The 22017-nt window shown below is 43.5% G+C and overlaps 1 protein-coding gene across 2 annotated transcripts in view; it reads right to left on the reverse strand.

Moving 5' to 3' along the window:
* LTK (leukocyte receptor tyrosine kinase) overlaps window positions 1-22017 on the reverse strand; it is a 583144-nt gene that overhangs the window by 96751 nt on the left and 464376 nt on the right. Inside the window, exons 11-12 of one of the 2 annotated variants that reach the window (XM_085627069.1) lie at window positions 14661-14759; window positions 1958-2135 (exon numbers count right to left, since the gene is read on the reverse strand). In XM_085627069.1, the coding sequence (XP_085483195.1) occupies window positions 1958-2135; window positions 14661-14759 (277 nt within the window). The remainder of the gene's footprint in view (window positions 1-1957; window positions 2136-14660; window positions 14760-22017) is intronic. The other variant, XM_085627068.1, reaches the window with a different exon arrangement.

Consider the following 22017-nt stretch of genomic DNA (forward strand, 5'->3'; position numbering starts at 1 on the left):
CAGTTATTAACCTTGTCGTTGGCAGTTTCAGGGTCATCCTCAAGCACAGGTCTGGTGTTACTGAGAATGGGGGCCCAGGATTCCGGAAGAAGTTTTGACCATTTCTGACTCAATTTATTTACTGTTTCCACATGCTTACTGCTAACCATAGGGGTCCATGAAAAGGGGATCATATGACGATCCGACCAAGGAATAGGAATTGTCTTTTCAGCAACAAGGTTGTTGATGTTTGAAAAAATAGTGTCAAGTAGGTGGCCTTTTTTGTGAGTGGGACCGGTGACTTTCAAATTAAGTAACAAAGCTGCCAAACTGTCGGTCACTTCCTCTGCCATAGGTGAGGACATGTCATCAAAATGGATATTGAAATCTCCCTATACAGAGAAGTTGGGAAGAGAACTGACTGACCTGGCTATTACATCAGGTAGGTCTCAACTGAAGTGGCCAATGGCTCCTGGGGGTCGATATAGTTAGACCCCAGAGTAGGTGCAAATATGGGAGAGACCGAGTGCAAAGGAGAGACTTTTGGAATCAGAAATCAGACTTGCAAGTATGCAGCAATTAAAATTCTCTTTATAAATAATGGCTAGGCCACCTCCTCTGTTAAGTTCCCGATCTTGCCTCTGGATCAAATATCCAGGGGCAAGTGATTGTACCGGATCTGATGAGTTAGTGAGCCATGTTTCTGTAAGGAACAAGGCATCCGGCTTTTCCTCCTCCAACAGCTGTCGTAGCTCGACTGCATGTTTGGTCAATGATCGGCAGTTCAGTAAGCACATTGTAAAAACCGTCTGAGAGGATGAGGTTAGTTCAAAGGGACAGTGAGGACATCTGTTCCTGGGGTTTGTCGGCGCGATAGTATGAGCACAATTATGTTGACAGGTCTCCCTAAGATCATGTAGCTGTTCAGCGGAATAAGAAATGTTTCCTCTGATGGGAGAACCAGGGGTTCTGGCCCCTGGGCCTGGTCGGGCGCGGCTGGGCACAGACGGGCTTGCCTTAGGCACGCCTTCGGTGCATCAGAGGCGCGCCCGCGTCATCCGCCCCTTTTGAACCAGGGCAAACGCAGAAACTGTGGCAGCTAGACCGCTGACCTGGATTCAAAAATCCGAAGTTTCCCACCTAGGTATCCCTACCCGGAGCATTAAACACAGCTCCTTCCCCCGATCAACAAAGTACAAATTAGCAGGTAAAATACAGTACAATGTTTAATAAAAAGGATGTGCAAAATAGGCAAGGATTTTTAAAATCTTAGAATGTCTCCGTGAAAATTAACCGCTCGCAGCTCCCAAAACCGAACCGCTTATGTTCAGTGCATGAGTTCTGCTCCTTTTCGCGGCTGCTTCATCCGCTCCTTTTGAACTAGGGGGAACGAGGAAGCCGTGGCAGCTAGACCGCTGACCTGAATTAAAAAATCCAAAGTTTCCCGCCTAGGTAGCCCTACCCGGAGCATTGAACACAGCTCCTTCCCCCGATCAACAAAGTGCAAATTAGCAGTTAAAATACAGCACAATGTTTAAAAAGAATGTGCAAAATAGGCAAGGATTTTTAAAATCTTAGAATGTCTCTGTGAAAATTAAGCACTCGCAGCTCCCAAAACCGAACCGCTTATGTTCAGTGCATGAGTTCTGCTCATAAATAGCTGTGTAGCGGTAACAACTAGACCGCCTAAGTGTGTGAAACTGCCTAAATAGCAGCGCTCAGGCAGACAGCTGAAGCACTATAAATATGTGACAATGCAGACCACCACACTGAAATGCGCTAGTCTAACGCCGGATGCTTGGTACTTGGCAGGGCTGCTCTAGGCGAGCCTGCCTCCTGCTTGGTATACCCCATACGAAATTGCTTCTATCACACACATGGTTAAGGAAAGCAGGAAATGGCCTTTGAAGTCTCAGTGCAAAATCCCTTGTCAGGTACCAGCACTGGCAAAAAAAGGAGTGACACTTTAGCACCTTACCTGTAGGTATTGGTTGCAGGCACGCGCCATATTTGCACCCCCTGCAGCTTGCCATCCTGCGCCACGGTCACAGAGACGTTGGTGTTGCGATATGCAATGTCACATTGAGCCTGCGTTGGACCTCGAGGACCACTGGCACCGCAGGAGTTAAACAACCATTCTATATCTGGCGGTTCACCTGTTTGCAAAAAAATAATCAACTGTAATAATAATAGTGCTAACAACAACAATAATTATAATGACTGTAATAATAGTAATAATGATAATAAAAAGAAGAAGACAAGGAAGAACACCAATAACACCAATAATAATTATATATTTATAATGTGTTCTACTGGTAGTCTTACTGCTTCTTGGACCTGTCTATAATAGCAGTTACAATTTCAGCGATACAAATTTTATTAACCTCTGATGAATGAAAGGCTGAGTCGGCATTCATAGGATTCTAACTGGTGACCTCCAGGTTACAATTCGATTTCCATGGCAGAAACCTTAACAGCGATCTATCCTACCAGTGTGTGACTCTGTGAGATCCCGTTCGTGGGGGCTATTGGGCCTCAACCGTGGTGGCTGATTCCATTTTCCACTGGTGTCTACTCGTGTCCTGGGGCCTGTCCTACTATGTTTCTGCAAATTAGGCCGAGTATAGGCCTGGGCGGTGAACTCCGCTCTGTTCACGGAGTTTTCAGAGTTTTCCACACTTCATGCTCCGAGGAGGAGCTGGAGTTCCGGAAAACTGGAGTGGAGTCTTTTCCTCGCGCAAACAAGGAAAATCCAATGCTAAACCACCTCCCAGCGAGATTTCTCAACGTGGGTGGTCATGGATGGTCGCGACCGCTAGGGTTGAGAAACTCTCCGCTCGCGTTCAGGAACCTGCCACTCGAGTAGAAAATCTACTCAAGCGGCAGAAAGAAGCAGCACCCTCTTGCACTGTGCATGGTGCCATTTGTGCTGGACAAACACCCGGTGCTAAAATCAGAGCAAAAGCCACGACCTACTGCACTCTGCTGCGGAACTCAGCGTAGCACGGCAGAGTTTTTTGGTTACTTCGCAGAGTTCCGCATAGCGGACCTCAACAAACTCTGTCTAGACCTAGCCGAGTAAACCCTTTCTGTGCTTGACTCACAGGGTGTGCCTAGTGACTATCGAAATCACAATATTGATGGGACACAATATCAAGGACAGAAAATATTGACGGGTAAATAAGTCTAGATTTTAGATACCTAACTCCACATCTATGTACCTGCGCTATACATACATCTTCAAAGTACATAGGGCCCGATTCACAGAACTAACTTATGACAAAATCCTAAACTTACTACCATTTTCGTATTCACAGAAGGCACTTACTCATTTTGGTATTCACAGAAGATAGGAGTTCTAACTTTAGGACTCCTAAATGCCTTCTGTGAATACCGAAAGTCTTAAAATTAAGATTTTTCTCAGTTTACGAGTCCTAAAGTAAGGACTCCTAACTTTACTACTACTAAACTGAGAAAAATCCTAATTTTAAGGCTTTTGGTATTCACAGAAGGCATTTAGGAGTCCTAAAGTTTGGAGTCCTAACTTTACTACTACTAAAATTAGAAAAATCCTAATTTTAAGACTTTCGGTATTCACAGAAGGCATTTAGCAGTCCTAAAGTTAGGACTCCTAACTTCTGTGAATACCGAAATGAGTAAGTACCTTCTGTGAATACCAAAATGGTAGTAAGTTTAGGATTTTGTCTTAAGTTAGTTCTGTGAATCGGGCCCATAGATGTGGAGTTAGGACCAGTAAATCTAAACGTCCCTATATGCACTTACCTTTTTACATTTTGTCCCTCGATATTCTTGTACCACAGTATTGTTGGTATCGATATTCAGTAGTACGACTGACTCTCAGGATATTAAGAGTGAGCAGTCACAGGCTTTTCAGGGAGGTTGTGTGGGTGTAAGAATTCCAAACTTACCAGCATAACCAATAGAAACAGTAATGAGATGTCCAACCCAGTGCTTATTCTTTATGGAAAAAAGTGCTTATACACACAGCAGAAATAAAAAATACACAACACTATGAAAAAGTAAAACAGGGTCATTATCAGTTACATCTAACAGTGAAGTGCTGTAAACCCCTTCGTCCTAGTTCTTTCTCCTTCCCACTATTGTTGAGTTTCAGTCTTTACAATACAAAGTAGACAAGGATTAGGCCCAGGTGCAGATATCTCAAAGCAGTTTTCCTCGTGAATAGTGCAACTCATTGAATGTCTTTCTTAACCCTTGGTTAAAAGGTCGTAAGTGGTGCAGTGGTCTCACTTATGTGCATCAGTCTCTGTCTTCGTATGCAGGCTAAGGCCTACATTTATTCATTAATTGCTTTGCACTCCAGGCTGTACGCGAGGCATGGGGCATACTCTCATCGTTATGGAGCACACCATGTGGCAGCTTTCATAAGTGCAGGTTTCGCAATCAAGTGCTGGTTTCAGCAATTAAGTGCCGGTGCTGGCAATTAAGAGTCGGTTGCGAGCACTGGAGACCACCAGCTCAAATTAAGCACTGATGTAGTCACACCAATCTTTGGAATTGGCGTCCCTTGTGGCTGGTGCTAACTGGTGATCAGACAGAGCAGTTACAGCCTCCTAGCTGAGTTTCCTCCAAGGATGTTTCTGTGGCAGTTGTGGCCTCTGGACTGATTCTGACTGCCTGCTTCAGCGACAGCGCAGCTTTCATCGTGGCCTTTCCAATCTCTCAAGCCTGGGGCAGGCTACAAAGTGAGACAGGAATCTTCACACTTGTAGAATCATTATACAGTTCATTCAGAAACTGATGTGGGAAACCAGGAAAACCCCTTTGCAGCACAGATCCCTTCCGGCTCGCTCATCTCCTTCCTTTCCATGCTCTGTATGCCAGAAGCACGTTGTTCTTCTACTGGACAGTCTGAAGAGCTAAGCACACTCCACCCTCTCTCAACAGGCAGGCAGACTTCTATGCTCTTTAGCAAGATCCCCAGCTCTTCACGAAGAAAGTACAGACATCAGGTAACGTCCCCTCAACTCCGGAGACTGGCTCCCAGGCAGACATCAGTCCTGGTTGCACAGTATCTCTTTGAGGACTCTGCAGAGCCCTTCCTTCCTTGGTCAGGACAAACGTGGGACTGGACCAATGTGGGGTGGTTGAGATCCTACTTGTATGCACATTTTCAAGACAGGGATTTTAGATCCACTGTCTAAGGTTGCAGAAACAATTTGTGCTGGTCTTTCAAATGCTATTTCTAGGCTGCTCTCCAGGCCCATCATTTGCATAAAGTGAGAGCTCACAGAGCAGGCAGCAATGGGGATGGCTCCAGTCTGGAGTACTGAAAGCATGGGCACATTGAAGTGTGGGTTCTATGCACCTGGCAGTCATCAGGCTTCCGGAAGTGGTAATCAGAGACAGACAGTAGGGCAGTCCCTGCCTAGAAACTTCCTCACCTTGAACAACAGAAACTGCCTCACCCGAACGATCTGCTAAATTTCAATGTTCAGGAAGAACTAACCTGCGATCCTGTGGTGAGAAGGACTTCAGGGAATTTCTAAAGGAAGCCCTTTCTCCATCCTTCTCACATCAGTGTCTGGGATTCCGCCCTCCTGCCGTAGGAATGCAGGCAATAGACTTCCACTGTCTGAGGAAGCGATCCTCACCCTCCATCTTGTACCATGCCAAACCACGTCATCCAAAATGGATGCTACTCTCCAGGGTGCTCAAACTCACAACACTTAGAGTCCTCCTCCCTTGCATGTGCTACACATGTACTGCGTACACACGCACACACACACCCGCACACAAAGACACACACACACACACACACACACACACACACACCACACACACTGTGCACCAGATATTATTTCTTTACAGTAATAAACCATGTAGAATAATTGTAATGCACTTACTACTGCATATTGGCTGTTTCTAAGCAGTGTAACAACTACATCCAACAATTTTATGGCATATTGCTCACTCAAGGATGCTTTAGGGCTGCATGAGCTGAGTAAGTGGTGTAGTTAATTTGTGTCAGTGGTTCCCAGTGGTTGGTACCAAAATGTATTTTTCATCATCAGAGTTTGGCCCTGAACAAGAGAGAGAAAAGCACAAAAGGGAACAGGGGGAGGAACACAAGGACAAAAGCAAGAAAGAAGAAGTGAAAAAGAACAAGGCATGAAGTGGACTCCACTATGCAGCAGGGATATGTGGTAAACTTTGGCATCTGGCCACATCATCAGTGGTGCCACATAAAACCTTGGGGTTTCTGTCTGCATCCTTATTTTTACAAATAAAGCTCCGAGCCTCAGGCCTTCCGGACCTGTGACTTCCAGCCTACCAGGACCTCCTGGATCTCCTGTGGCCAGTCCATTTGCTGTGCGCATGAGTGTTGTAGCAATGCCCCTCTTCCAACTAAACACTACTGGGTGCTACCTGTGAACCTCCTCTGGGGGGAGACATTCAAACACAGTCAGGTGATCCCCGTGAAGACACCCTTTTTCAATGGAGTTGAATTGAGAGCAGAAATACATTTGCTGAGCTGAGGTCAGGCATGTCGAAAGCTTTGGTGTGGTTAGGTGCTGAAACATTTGAATAGCTCCAAGAAGCAGATTATAGTACTCTGCAAAACGTAAATATAAGTTATTTGGCGCTGCATAGTGGTATTGCTATATTACCAGTGGCGTAGCAGGGGAGGGGGTCCACAGGGGCAGTTGCCCCGGGCGCAAAATTCTTAGGGGGCACAATAGTTTAAAAGAAAGTATTGCGCCCCCTAACCCGTGGACCATTAGCACTTCCTGAGCTAACAGTCCACGGGTTAGTGGGCGCAATACTGTCTTTTTAAATCTGGCAACCCACGCTACGCCGCTGCATATTACCCGCAGTAAGAAGAAACAGGTTGAGCTTCTTGTTCTGTTATTTAAACACACAATGTAATAGGAGTGCCCCGTTGGACTGTCTCTATTTTCATCCTCCAGATCGGTGGCCCATAATACTGAGGACAATACTGTTACTTTAAGATCTAAGGGGCACATGCATCAACATAAGGAATTGCGATTCCTTAATAGCGATTATCAAGGAATCGCTATTTAGGAATCGCAATTCCTTATGTGTGTAGGAATCGCAAAATAATTAGCGATTCCTACACATTCCCTATTAGCGAATTGCAAATTGCGATTCGCTAATAGGGAATGCCTTCTCATTCATTCCTATGGGCCTAAAGGCCCATAGGAATGAATAGGAAACAATTTGTGATTACCAAAAAGGTGTTCGCAAATTGCGCATGCAATTTCAAGGGTGATAGAGGATCAAAAGGCCACCCTGATGCACCCCCAATATTTACATGTGTGCACATGTAACGCACACACATGCCCCAAGGGCATACGTGAGCGTCACATGGCACTTAGAAAAATGCAATTTTGTGCATTTTTCTAAGGAATTGCAAATTTTGCGATTACCTATTTTGCGAATGGCTTTGGGCTAGATGCATCCCAAAAGGCTAATTACCAGTCACAAAGGGGCAAATCAGGACATTTGCGACCTGTAATTAGCTAGATGCATGTGCCCCTAAAAGTGTGACTCCCCCTCTCTCCCTCTACACATCTCTGGACAGCTGGCCTTCCGCACTTCCTTTAGAAACAGTCGGGTCCATAGATAAGATAGCGCTGGCCTCTCACCCTTGTTCTTTGGCCGATTGTACAACCCCTCACCTGATATTTAATTTCTCATCAGAGGCTCTCGTCCAAAGATGCAAACCTTGTCTATATTTAATCTCGCCTGCCATCAGGGTATGCACTCTCATATGGTGAGTTAAGTAAGCAGCCTTAGGGCACCATCTAGTAGTGAAGCCAAATTACTTAAAAATACCTATTTCTTGTTTTGTCAGTGCAGGGGTGAGGGCATGAGGTGGCAAAATCCTATATTGCTCGAAGTGCTGAAAATGATTGCACTGTACCTGCTTTCCATCTTTCTGAACATTCTTCTGGTTTCCTAAATCTCTACTTTGTTCACCCTCTCCTCCAGTCTGGTTGCTTTTGGTTACAAAATGGAACGTACCCTGCATCTTGGCATATCAGGCTCAGCCCCTGTGGAATAGCTCTGATAGGGGCAGTGCCACTGTGCACCCCAGGGCTCATACCTGTGGTCCCTAATTCCCTCCTTTCAGCTGCTCTGCACCTTTGCCTACTGTCACTTCCCCAGTAACTTACACAATCTGCCACCCTAAAACTAGAATTATGTTATGTCAATGTAAGGGCAAATGCCTGTATGTACAGCCTGTTTCTAAGTGCTTCCAATTTTGGCCGATATTAGACAGAAGGTACACTGATATGATTGATGCACTTTCTCCCTCCAACCATGCCAGCTCAGGACCACAATTATACACAAACGTTCTGATTGGACAACCCAGTACAGTAACCAGCGAAGAAGACTATATCGTATGAACTACTCTAAAGGGACCTGAAGAGCTGTTCAAAGCTGCCAGCACACTGAAAATCATAAAAGTGCACATCTGTCTCTCACGCGTCATCATCCAACATACTGCTACATGCTGCATCCCATAACACAATAACCGCACCTCAGTGGTCATCACACATGACACGGAAAACCTCCCTCATAGGGTCAAAACTAAGACAACATCCTTCCAACACACACGAGACACGTTGTAGTGTGCAACTCATGTAGGTAAGCACTTCAGCGCCCCACATAGGGATACTAAGTGCTATATAATTGCTGCAGTAGAATGCAATGTATTTTTCCAAAAATCACACGTGTCATGTGTGGAAATCGCCATTAGGCAAGGCAAGGCAGCTCAGAAGTGGGCAAAACCACTGCAAATGACCTGAGAAGGCTGTTGACACCCATTCAGAACCATCTGCCTGTCTCTGCAGTCTCCAGCCCTTGTTCCACCCCAGTCTCTAGCAAGCAATTACGGTTGTCAGCGTCACAGGCAATTAGGGTTGCCACCACCTTTATTTTAGATAAAAATGCTGCCAATTTATTCATGTTTTGAGATTTTTAGGATGTCAAGAGCTGGCACTTCAGTAACAGTTTGTAAATGTTTTCCATATTCCTTCATAACATGGCAATTCTAATCCTGGTTGCTTTAATAATCATGTTGGACTAGCCTATATAGCTTGCTGCTTGGACGTACTTTCATTTTTACAGTTCTTCTTGTATTTATTGTTTTAAAGTTAAATTTCAAAGTCCCCGCCCCTTCTGTTTGCTATGCTGTTTTTGAGGTTTGTTGTGCAGATAATGACTAGATATTCAAGACCAGTCAACAGTTGCACCACAGTAACCCAACCCTCTTCACTTCGAACATCCCACACGCAAATTAATGATTGTACTGCCCACTCATTGCCTGGCTTTTTTGATTCCTTCATAACATGAGTTAAGACAGAACCCTTTAAAAAAAGAGCAGAAAATAGCCTTGTTTTTGTGTATAGCGTACACTTCCTCCGGTAATTGCTTCTAGGCGAGGCAGTTTATGGAAAGTGCTGCCAATGCAAAAAATCTTATTTGTCTAGTGCGCTGGCCATTTTGCTCGGCAATAGTTGTCAAGTAGGCACATCCTTACATGTGCCACCTAAGGCAGAAATATGTACACAGCGCCTAAGACATGCGAAGGCAGGCTACTCTAGTGAATGTAGTGTATTCCCCAGCCCTGGAGCATGCAGAAGAAATACGCCACACGTAAGCTGCAGTCAAATCGTACTTTATTCCCCAACATACACTCACACACTGAACATTACATCATACTCTTTATTGACCACACCCTGACACCTCCCCACCTATTACACAGTTCCTGTCTAGAGTCCGCTCTAGAACCACGATGGTCCGAGTGCATATAGTCTCAATATGCTACCTCTCCCGCTTTATTAAATAAAAAGCGCAAACAGCATTGAAAATCACATCTCTTCAATTGTCGGCGAGGTGCTCACACGTGTCTGCCAGCTCGAGTGATTCAACACGATCGAGGTCCACCCTGATCGGGCTATGGGGACTTAGGCTCAGGCGCTTGAGGTGGACCTGCTGGCGGGGTCACCTCACACGTGGCTTCAGGACTTGACAAACCTTGTCGTAGGTGTTTGACATGTGATGTATCCTGAGTGATAGTTAGTCCAGGATGACATGCTGCCACCATTTTTCCTTTACATCAGCGGCAAAAGGAGTGCCGGTCTTCTGTTTTCTTCTCTGTTAACCTGTACCTAGTCCCCTTAATCAAAGGCTGTTTCCTGGGCATGGTGATGCAGGTCTGCATAGGTTTTCATTTTCCTTTTCCGATTCACGTCGGTGTCTCGAACCTGATCGGTGCTCACTGATTGATCTGAGGTCCATTGAGGTAGTTTTGTTCTGATGGCTCTCCAAATAGCAAGATGGCTGGACTCTCACTAGTTGTGAAGTGAGGCGTTGATCGATTGGCCCGGATGGCCAGACAGCAGGCTTGGTTCAGTTCGATTTCTTCCATGGACGCTCTTTGAATGACTCTATTGAAGGTGCCCATGAATCTTTCAGCTACACCGTTGGTTTGGGGCCAGAGGGGTGTACTCTTTTGGGGTTTGACATTGAGTCAAACAAGGAATTCTTTGAACTCTCTGCTATCAAAGGGCGGGCTGTTGTCAGATTTGAGAATGTCGGGGATGCCCTACATTGCAAAGATGTCATCAAGTCATTCTATGGCTTTGTCATGAGTTGTTGAAGATAGGTCTTCCACCAAAGGAAAACACGAATACTCATTGATGACTTCCATGAAATGGTGTCCATTTCCTAAAGGCCCAAATAAGTCAACAGCAACCCTCTCCCAAGCATTGGCAGGAAGGTAAGATATTGCCAACGGGTGCTGCATCACCTTAGGAGATAAGCAATTGTAAATGTGGCACGCCTTCAGCTCCTTCTCGACTCACTCATCTAGCCGAGGGAAACACACTCGATATTGTAGGGCTCCTTTGGTGGCTACAATACCATGGTGTCCTTCATGTGCGAGCTTGATGATCCGCTGCCTTAGGCTTTCAGGGATGACGATTCCCAAGCCTCTTAGGATCACACATTCCTGGGTGACTGATAGATCAGCCTGTACATTTTTGAGTTTTTTAAATTCAACATCATCGGCAAGACGCTAGACACTTCTCCACGATTGTTTAGCAATACTTTCTTTGATGACAATCATGTCTTTATCAGTGTTCGTAGCAGCAATGATTTGTTCCGCTGTCAGAACCTCTGGTGTGCTGGATCTTACAATGAAGTTGAGATATGCTTCAGCTGCCTTGAATGTCGAACTGTGACGATGTAGCGACACTTGTGAAAAGTAATCTGCTGGGCTTTGGTCTTTCCACTTTTTGTGCACAATCTCATAGTATTATTCTTGAAGTCTTAACCCCCAGCTCTCAATGTGAGGGAGCATCTTGGCCTTCGGGTTTCTAAAAATTGTGATTAATGCCTGGTGGTCTGTGACAACAGTAAATTGTTTTCCATAGAGGAATACATGAAAATGTTTGCAAGCCCACACCACATCCACTCTCTCCTTCCCCGGCTGAGACTAGGCATGTTCTGTCTCAGACAGACTCCTACTGGCATAGGCCACAATGTGTCTCTGAGCATTAGGATGGCCATTGTATTGAGCAAGAATTGCCCCTAGCACTACCAGGCTCACATCAACTGTTATTTTGGTATACAACTTGGGGGCAAACAAGACCATTTCAGTTGTATTTTTAATTGCATGCCTAATGTTTCTGAAACTCGTCTCATTCTGGAGACCATTGGAACTGTACATTCTGCTTTGTCAAGCATCTTAATGGGGTACTCACTGTTTCAAAGCTACGAATGTATCTTGAGCAATAACTGCCATACCTAGAATTGATTGCAGCATGGCAACATCCTGTGGGGGGCAAGTCTTGAGTAATTTCCCCATCTAAAAATAATTGCCCCAAAAAAGTGTGTTTTGTGTTGCGAAACTTGCACTTTGCAGTATTCAGAGTAAGACCTGCATTAGTAAGTAACTGGCACACTTGGTTGATAGCTTTGTTGTGTTCTTGTTGTGTTTTCCAAAAAAACAGTATGTCATCAGTGTAATTAAAAGCATGTGTAACAGGTTGAATTACTCAGTGAATAACATCCTGAAATATTTCAGCAACTGAAGATACTCCAAAGCTCACTCTCTTATATCTCAATAAACCAACGAGAGTTGAAGAAGTAGTAATGTACCTGCAGTTCTTCTACAGTTCGAGTTAATGGTATCCTTTATTCAGATGAAGACAGGAAAATACCTTGATCATATCTTCTATGTAAGGACCAGGGTGTCTTTCCCTCTCAATGGCTTTGTTTGCTTGGCACATGTCAACGCAGACGCACACTGACCCGCTAGTGTCCTTTTTTTGGTAATACTGCTATGAGACAAACCCATGGCGTGGGACCTGTAGAGTGATCAATGATGTCATGCATTAAAAGTGCTTTTAGTTCTTTCTCTGCAGCTTCTTGCAGATGAAAAGCAACACTACGATGTAGCTGAGCAACAGGGCAAATGTCCTCATTGATATAAAGCTGTACTTTCATTTTCTTTAGTTTTCCCAGGCCATGGAACAGGGATGGGAATCCACTCATGATCTTCGACTGAGCACAGAGGGGATATCAATCCCATGTCAGCAGTGGTGGCAAAACTGAGCACACAGGCACTTGATGAAGTCCCTTGCAGAACATGAATGGTGGCTTGCCACAATGTCTTTTCGTGTCACGTGTCACATTGTCGCTGTGAATGACCCTTGGCTTTGTAGTAGATCAGATGCGGCCTAGGTGTATACTTTCGTGCCTGATGGAGTGAGGGAGGCTTGGGAGATAGGCTGTTAAACATTTCCAGAGGCATGATATTAATCGATACACCACTGTCTATGATGAAAGTTATTGGGTGATCATTCACTTTTAATGTGATTTTGGGACAGTGTGAAGTTTGTCATTTTGTTTGGTAAATTTCCTTTGAACTGTGGTCTTCTTTACAAGCAGCTAACCCTACTTGCGCATGCCAACACTTTTGTAGATACCATCAGCGCACACCCATCTTCTTCATCGGTACTCGCTAGTAATGTCGAAGAGCCTTTGTACGATGAGCTTGATGATGATTGATCTAGCCTTGTTTCAACCTGTTGTAGCTGATGTTGCTTTTTGGTTTTGTGGGCGTGCTTCTGGAAAGTTCTTGCGTCCATCTTCTCTTTCCATCGAGACGCACTTGATTTTTTCTTAGCTCTGCACACAGTCATGAAAGGGTTCTTTTTCCCACAACCTTTGCAGATCTGACCATAGGCTGGACATTCACCTAAATGGGGAGATTAAAATGCACAAAGGAAGTGTAACTTTGATTCCTTTCAAGATATCCACTTACTTGCATCTTGTTTTTGCCTGTGATTGCTTTTCACAGGTAGGGTCGATTCATTTTGGACCATTCCTGTTTCCATATCAGCAGCTTGTCGGTCTGCTCATTCTCCTGCTCTCGCAGCCATCAGCATTTTTTCTAAACTGTGTGTTTCTCTCAACATGCACCTTCTAAACGAATCGGAAAAGCAGCCATTGAGGATTCTGAAACGCATGGCTTCTTTGTTGGTGGAGTCACAGAACTGGCAATGCAAAATTAGTGTATCAAGTCTCATCCATTGTTTCACCAACCTGTTGTCGTGCTTGGTTGAAGATGTATCTTTCATAGTTGACATTTAGCATTGGGTTGAACATGGCCGCCAACGCTTCTTTTACCTCTTTGTATGATTTTGCTTCAGTTTGTGGAATCTACTTTAGCACTTCTTTCACCCCGTCACCTGCAAGGTCTTTTAAGTATTTGATCATCTTCTTCTTTTAGTGCATCTAAGAAGTCTTTGCATTTTTCGATCCACGGAGTCCACTGGCAGCAATGTTCTGCTTCTTAGAAATGTTGAAAGGTGATGGTGGTACAGAAACATGGCAGCATCTTACTTCATGGTCTCTTCTGCTGCCATTGAGAGAACGTGCTGTTCGGACAGCGTTTGTCCCATCAACTGCGACTGGCAACCTCTGCATGCAACACCCACGTTGCTAGAATCTGAGTCTCCATGTCCGATCAGTGGTCTTAAAGTACTTTACTTGTCCTTGACAGTGAGTGGGTTTCTGTTTTTCGTACCTGGTTATCCCTACCATTGTCTTTGCTTTGTATGAATATTGCTCTGAGTTCTGGGTGCAGCGTCTTTGACAGCGACCTCAAAGGCGATTTCTTGGCGGGCATTTTGAATATGCTCCTCTGAAGGCTACTCCTTCTATGGCTATGTACAGCCTGAAGCAGGGCTTTGACTACACATGTGCCGGTCGTAGACTGCTGTGCACTGATTTTGGGCACACATGGCATGCACAAGCAGTTTGCTGTGTTGTTGGAAACTGTCAGGGAGAGCAGTCTTGTTTTCTTCTGGACACATATACCCTTCTCGTCACCAGATGTAGCGTCTTCCCCAGCCCTGAAGCATGCAGATGAAATACGCCACACGTGAGCTGCAGTAAAACCTTACTTTATTACCCAGCATACACTCTCACATTGAACATTACATCATACTTTTACTATTGACCACACCCTGACACTTCCCTGCCTATTTAGTAGTTCCTGTCTCAAGTCTGCCCCAGAACATTACGGGTCCTAGTGCATATAGTCTCAATATGCTACAGTGAACACAGGCAGGGTAGCAAAGACTTGAGTACTAAACCTGAAGCAGAGTGCCCGAGTAAAGTGATCAACTGCATCTCTTCCATTACGTTTACCTCCCGAGGAAACTGGTGTTTGCCAATGGGATTCTGTCTTCTTCCTGTGCCGTAGAAAGGAAAGAAAGAGATAGAAGAAAGACAAAAAATTCAGCTGCTTGTACTGCCTGCCTTTCTAATAATGTAATTTTAAACCACAACTTTACTTTAAATTATATGACAACCCTAAATTATTAGACTGGTCATATAAGAAATAATGTTTTTTTTTTTTATATAGTACCCACTACAAAGTGAATTGTCTCCTGGTACTCGGATATCAGGTGCTCACTGTAAGTCAAGATAATTAAAAGAAGTATCTTGAACTTGGCAATATGAAATATTGTGTTAGCCTTCTCCTGATTAAAAGCCGTGCCCACTGATATGAACAGTAGAGGGGATGCTGTATAGAGATGCACTTAGTGATGCATTAAACAGATTCGAGGCCAACAGGATTCTCTGGCTAAACCATGCTGAGAGGTATTTGATTGACCTAGGCTCGAGAGAGTATTGGCGGAATCCTTCATCCATTCATTCGCCTGTAGTCGCCATCGTAAAGGAGATGTTTTGGGGTTGCTTCATAGTATGAAGTGAATCATCTGTCTGCGTTGGTAGCTGATCAGAAACTTTCCTGTACCATAAAAGTGTATTTTTTATTTGAGGCATTTTTAGATGTTATTCACCCCCATGTTTAAAGATCGCTTTACTTGAAGGTTAGATATGGAGTTCTTCCTACAGTCACCTTTACATTTTCTTGTTCGGTACCCCCTACTAAGTTAAAACTGTGCCCTCAGTGCTGTTGCATTGAAGAATTAGAGCAACATTTATTGTTAATTTGCGTTGCTTATCAAAAACCAGAGCCAAATGGATTGTGCCTTTTTGACCTTCTATGGGATATCAAATCGTACCAATGCGTTTAGAATATGTAAAACTGCTACTGACACGACAACAGTTTTTGCTGTTTTCACGTTTTTACATGGTGCATGGCATATGAGGCTTAAATTTGTGAGTATGACCAATGTCCTCCAGAATTATAATTATAATCTTTAAATAATGATTTCAATTGCTGGATTGTAAAAAATGTATGATTCTATTATTTTAAGACTTTGTATTTTATTTTTTTAAATGGTTGTATTTTTTGATGGACTTTTTTATCCGATCTGAAAATAAGATGTTGTATTTTATTGAACAGTAGAGGTGGCAAGGCACAATGTTCACAGGGAGAACCGAGGCTAAGTCGAGGAACGAGTGTATCTTAAGTCTAAGAGCCAAACCATGAGAAAAGCCTTTAAAAGATTTGTCGTGTAAAAGATACACAAAACGGAAAAATAAGATAAGGACTCTATCAGATTAAAAATAGTTTATTTCTTGAATGCTTGAGGTTCCATTTAGTACATTAGATTATAGCACTGCATTGACATCTGTTAAAAGTAATAGTTTTTAAACGTGAATTTCCCCCACCCCTAATGCCCTGACTTTTTGTTATGTTATGTTAAAGGGTACTTGTAGAGCATGCAGCTACTCAGGAAGAGTGTCCCGGCGCTAAGAGAACCTCATGGACAGGACTGTTGCTATCACTGAAAGAGGAAAAAGATTTAAAGTTGTTGCTGAAATAGCCAGGTTTTTAGCTTCTTCCTGAAAGAGAGTAACTCAGGCACCAGTCTAAGTGACACTGGTAGAAAGTTCCAAACACGGGCAGTTTGAACTTGGAAGGAGCGGCTGCCAGTCCGAACGCGGGAAAAATTGGGAGCGGCCACCTGCTGTTGAGAAGATGACCTCAGGGTTCTTCCGGGGACATGGTGTAGAACTCACTTTCTAATATAGTGAGCGCCCATACCATGTAAAGCCTTAAAAGCCAAGATTAGAGCTTTAAAGCGAATTCTGTTTTGGACCGGCAGCCAATGCAGAGCCTTCAGATGAGAAGAGATCCGAGCCCTAGGTCCAAGCATGAGAACCGCTCTGGCGGCCACATTCTGGACCACCTGAAGCTAATTTAGTAGGTACTCTGGGAGGCCCATGTATATGACATTAGCATAGTCCAACCTGAAGACAATGAGAGCTTGAACCACTGTCTTTCTATGGGTGAGAGGTAATAGGTGGATACATTTCTTGATCATTCGTAGGAGGCCAAAACAGGATCCTGCAACTGCTTGGATTTGAGCTTTCATGGACAGGGTGTCATCCAACTTGACCCCCAAGTTCTTGACCGTGTTTATCGAGGTTTGGGGACATGACATATCTGAAGGCCACCATTGTTGCCACTCGTCCCGAGATGGAAAGACGAAGAAGATTATCTCCGATTTCTCTGGGTTACATTTTAATTGATTCTCTCTGATACCATCACCAGAAATGAATCGAGAGATGACACTTTGTCAATTGCATTGTATATTAGGCCAATGTATTTGTTGTAGGTGGAGCAATATTATGGTTTGTCAAACCACCTATAAGTGAGGTTTTTCTACAGCACCCATCCTGAACTGAAGTCCATCAAGCTTGACTCAAATTTGACGCTCACTCAAAGTCAAAACGAGGCGCAGTGAGATAAAGTGAAGTGTGTAGGATCACACCATTTGATCAAATGAGAAAGGTCAGATTCGAGACCAGGTTTTTTGCCACACATTGTGGACTTCGGCCCCTAGATACATATATCCTCCTTGTTCTCTTTTACCCCCTAAGGACAATGCTTCGCGTTCATGATAAGGGGGTCGAAAAGTGCCTAGAATACTTAGCTAGGCTCTGTTTGACTCATGAGTCCTCAAAGAACAAGGGCCAAGCCACAGCCAGACATTCAACCAGTGCCGGGCTTCAGCTTTGAGTGGCTTGTCCACCTGTAATTAGCAGCGGGTGCTCCATCCACTGAACTATGTTTATGTCAAAGACACTTTTTCTGATCAGCATTACATTAATTATTTTAATTATTATTGTTATTGTTATTAGTGATGTAATTATTAGCATCAGTATTATTAGTAGACATATTATTATTATTATTACTACTACTACTAATAATAATAACAACAACAATAATAAACATATTTTGTATTGTTATTATTGCTGTAACTATTATTATTATTATTAGCAATAATCATAATAATAATAATACTTATTATTATTATTATTATTATTATTATTGTTGTTATAATAACAACAAAACCAATAATAGTAATAATACAACATAATAATAATAATAATAATAGTACAAAATAATAATAATAATAATAATAATAATGATACTGCTGTCATTATTATTGTTAATCCCGCAGCTCCCCTAGTGATGTTCATGTCGTGCATTAATTGCCTGAGCGTTGGGAATAGTTAGTCTAGAAGCCCAGGTGTAAGGGCCGGTGGGTCTCTTGCTAAGTAGCCAGATTTATATTCTTCCTTAGGAAAAGAGCTACTTGAATGTTGTGAGAGGCAAGCGGGGCTTCGCTAGGGCTTCGCTAGGGCTTCCCTAGGGCTTTGCTAGGGCAGTTTTTAATTTGCAAAAACATAAGTGCAGGAGCTCTCGTCAGGAGGCAGCTTGCACCAGACCATTTCTTCTGTTAGCGCTGCCTAAAACAGAACCAACTACTAACCATGAAAGTGGAGAGAGGATGTGGCATAATGTCATGAGCTGCTGACTCTGGAGCTGAGGAAGCAGGTTTGTGTCCCGATGTTGGCTCAACATCCTGTGATTCTGTGCTAATCACTTAATCTCCCCATAAATGAGTGTGTCTTGAACTGGTGCTCATGAATAGCGCCAGTGTTGAGGATTAACTTCCGGTGCTGAGCACCGGAAACCACCGGCTCAAATTAAGCACTGCTCTAGGGCCTAGTTCAATGGACACTGATCTAGAGGAGGAACACCTAGAGATGAAACAGATTGAATGCACAAGCAGAGCTGGCCAGTGGTGAAGAAGACAGATGAGAAATGACTGGATGATTGCCCGGGAGATGGAGGAAGATGAGCATGATGAGGATGGGTGGGGGGATGGACATTAGACTAAGGAAGAACACTTGCGTCTCTCTGGGTAGCGGCAATGTGGCCATGGTGGAATCTACACAGACTCAAATGGTATACCGGTTAATGGCAACAAAGGCGTACTGTACTGAATATTTGATTATTAGTGATGGTATCCAGTACTTCTATTGATGAAAAAGAAATTTCGGGCCTCATTTATAAGGCAGCTTGGGCTGCCGGAACGTCACTTTATGTGACATTCCGTGGCCCAGGAGCCTGGTCCATGTTTACAAGGCCGCACTAAGACACTTTTTTTAGCTTAATGCTGCCTCGTAAATATTGTTCCTTTTAACGCAGTTTTTTGTGTTGAAGGGGCATGCAATGGGTGTTGCTGGGGGCGATTGCAGCAACATCCATGGCTTTTTGTCACTGTCCCAGATTTACGAGAAATCGTAAATCTGAGGCAGCACCAAAAACGTATTCCTCCCCAGGGGAGGCGTAAGGAAGGCACAACCAGGAGAAATATCTTTATTTCTCCTCGTTTTTTTTTTCTTTGTGTGCTGCATTTTGCAGCACACAGAGAGAAAGTAAAATTCCTCTTGTGATTGTTTTTGTGCAGGAAGGTTTTCTTTCCTGCACAAAAATAATCAGCCCCGCAACGCAGGCACCCTTGCACCATGGTGGGAAGGTGCCTGCATTGGGGCCCGGCAGCCCATTGTGCTTGGGCGCAGGGGAAAAGGACAGGAATGCATTCTATCTGGTAGATACAGCGCATTCCTTCCCTTTCCTTTCGCCGTCTTCCTGCGGCGCTGCCCTGCGACAAAACCTCATAAATGAGGCCCATAGTGTTCACAGTTGCCAATGCTAAAAAAACAAAAAAGAACTTAGAAAACAGGTGTCCTCCTTCCAAGATTACTACCTCCACAGCGAGAGGAAGCAAAGTTCATCTGCACACAAAATAATTGATTGTGGTGTCCTTGGGAGAAAAGAGCATCTAAAGGATGTCTCTGCTGTTGGAAGGGGAGAGCTTTGGGCCTCCTTTCTGGTTATTGAATCAGTATCCTATGCATCAATGGTTTGGGACCCGAACTGATTGAAAACCATTGGTAAATTCATGATTTCCAGGTCGGGGTCATAACTTATCTGCAAAAGGAAATGGTCCCCTTAGGACCCTCTCCCGGTGGCAGCTTCAGGGGAAGCAGGCAGCAGACCATAATACCCCTGCAAACTCTCACTGAAGTTTTTCAAAACTGAAAACTTTTATTTTTCAAGCACAATTGTTTCCTTAAGGAAATGAAGCTGTTTTAAAAAAGTAAAAAAGTTTCAGTTTAGAAATGCTACGACTAGCATTGTGGTCTACGGACACCAGGCAACCATACCTGTCCTTCCAACCAGTTGGGGAGAGTTGCAATTTGTGACGTGCTTAATTAATATTAATTAGGCAGGTCGTTCTGATACCCGGCCCTCTGGATTATTAATTTATGAGGTTACCGTTTAGTACACATGTCGATTTTAAAAATAATTTAGTGTCTGCCAAAAGTCTTTATGCAAAATGGGATGACTTTGTGACCACCGTTTTATCATATATGGCCCACTGAATAGAAAGATATCGACAATTAAAATATAGTAGATACAAAAATATAGACTACCAAAATATAGACCACAAACATGCAGTATTTAAAAAATATATATATTTCTATAATATCAATTATTATAGTATAAAAATGTTGAACAAATATCTAATACAATATAAATGTATTAGCTAGCTTAAAAATATAAATAATAAATATAGAGTAATCATTGAATAACATTTAAAAACAAAACTAATAAATTTAAAAAATTGATAATTTAATCTTTATATTTTATATAAAAATCAAACTTGGAGGGTGATATGTAATAATGTAACTACATACACACAAACATTGGTGAAAGTGCAGAACTTTGCCCTTCCAACTCCAATCCCACAATAAGTGAGGAAAATGCATATATTGGTGGGGTCTAGTTAACTGTTGTAGCTCAATTTCCACACACACTGAAAACATGCATTTATTGGGGTTGCGAGGGTTTACTGTTCTAATTCCAATCCCCCTCCCCCAAACATTGGGCAAATGCATGTCTTGGATGGATCGGGTTTGCTGTTTTAAATCTAATGCCACTTACATTGATGAGAGTGCATACATTGGGGGAGAGGTAGATGTGCTTTTCTCACTTAAATCCAACAAACGCTGGAGAAGGTGCACATATAGGTGAGTTGCGCTTATGTTTTTTTTACACCTTGAGCAGTGGAACTAGTAGCAACAAACGCTGGGCATGTTGCGATTTCAGCAAAATCTTAGAATTTTCAGCCCTCTTTGGTGGAAATGATGAGTTGTGGAGAGTCAAGGAAACACAGTTCATAGTGCATGCTGTGCCCTGCAAATGGTCGTGAAACTGTGAGATGGGGGAGGGGGGCAGGCACTAGCAAGGCCACATCAGCTGCCACAGCTGTAGCAGTCTCTGCAAAGACCCCTGAGTTCAATGTATGTGCCTGGTTCCATAGAGGTCACAGCTTGAAGATAAGGGGTGGCATTAACATGTGCCTTTTACAGTTCTAAACTTTTATTATATATTTGTTTTATCTTTTTACAGTTCTCTACTATACACTAGTGTCTGGCTTGCACTGCATAAATTAAAAAGTGAGGGAATGAGTAATCACATTCCCTGATTGACAGGCCGGTGAGCCCTTGAAAAGGTAAGCAATGGAGGGAAGAGCACATTCTTCAATCTGATGGAAGGTTGAAGCTTATCCTGAAAACATTTCCCTGAATCCCTTATTGGCAGTGGTCTCTGAGGTCCATGAGCAGTACATACAGTAATTGGCAGAGAAAGGCGGAAGTGGTCACAATGGTCGCACAGCGAGCCCGCCGCTCATTCTCCGTGCACCGCGATGTGATGAGTATGGGCTGGAGAGGATTATATAGAATGAGCTCATACGAGCCCAAAGTCCCTTTTTAGAAATTAAGGGAATTAATAATAAAACACTGAATGAGATTTTGGAGACCACACAAACTGTACTGCAGCTCTTAGGCAGACACAGCAACCCTCTTCATTAGTCAAGGAGAGGGACTTGGTCCCCCACTGAAATGCTCTTCATTAAACTACGCTGTGATTCTGGGAAGGAATTATTAAATGCTGAGTATTTGGATGCAGGGCCGGCTTTAGCTCTGGTGGCGCCGGGTACGAAATCTATGTTGGCGCACCCGATGACCTCCTTATCCCCAAATTCCCTCACTACGACGATCCACCAGTGTCCCTCACCTCTCCACAAACCCTCTCACATGTATGTCAATTCTTTTATGGAGCTACACATGCCAATGGAGGGTGTCAGAGCACTTAACATCACATACACA

This window comes from Triturus cristatus, chromosome 9 (genome assembly GCF_964204655.1).
Source record: "Triturus cristatus chromosome 9, aTriCri1.1, whole genome shotgun sequence".
Taxonomy (NCBI): Eukaryota; Metazoa; Chordata; class Amphibia; order Caudata; family Salamandridae; genus Triturus; species Triturus cristatus.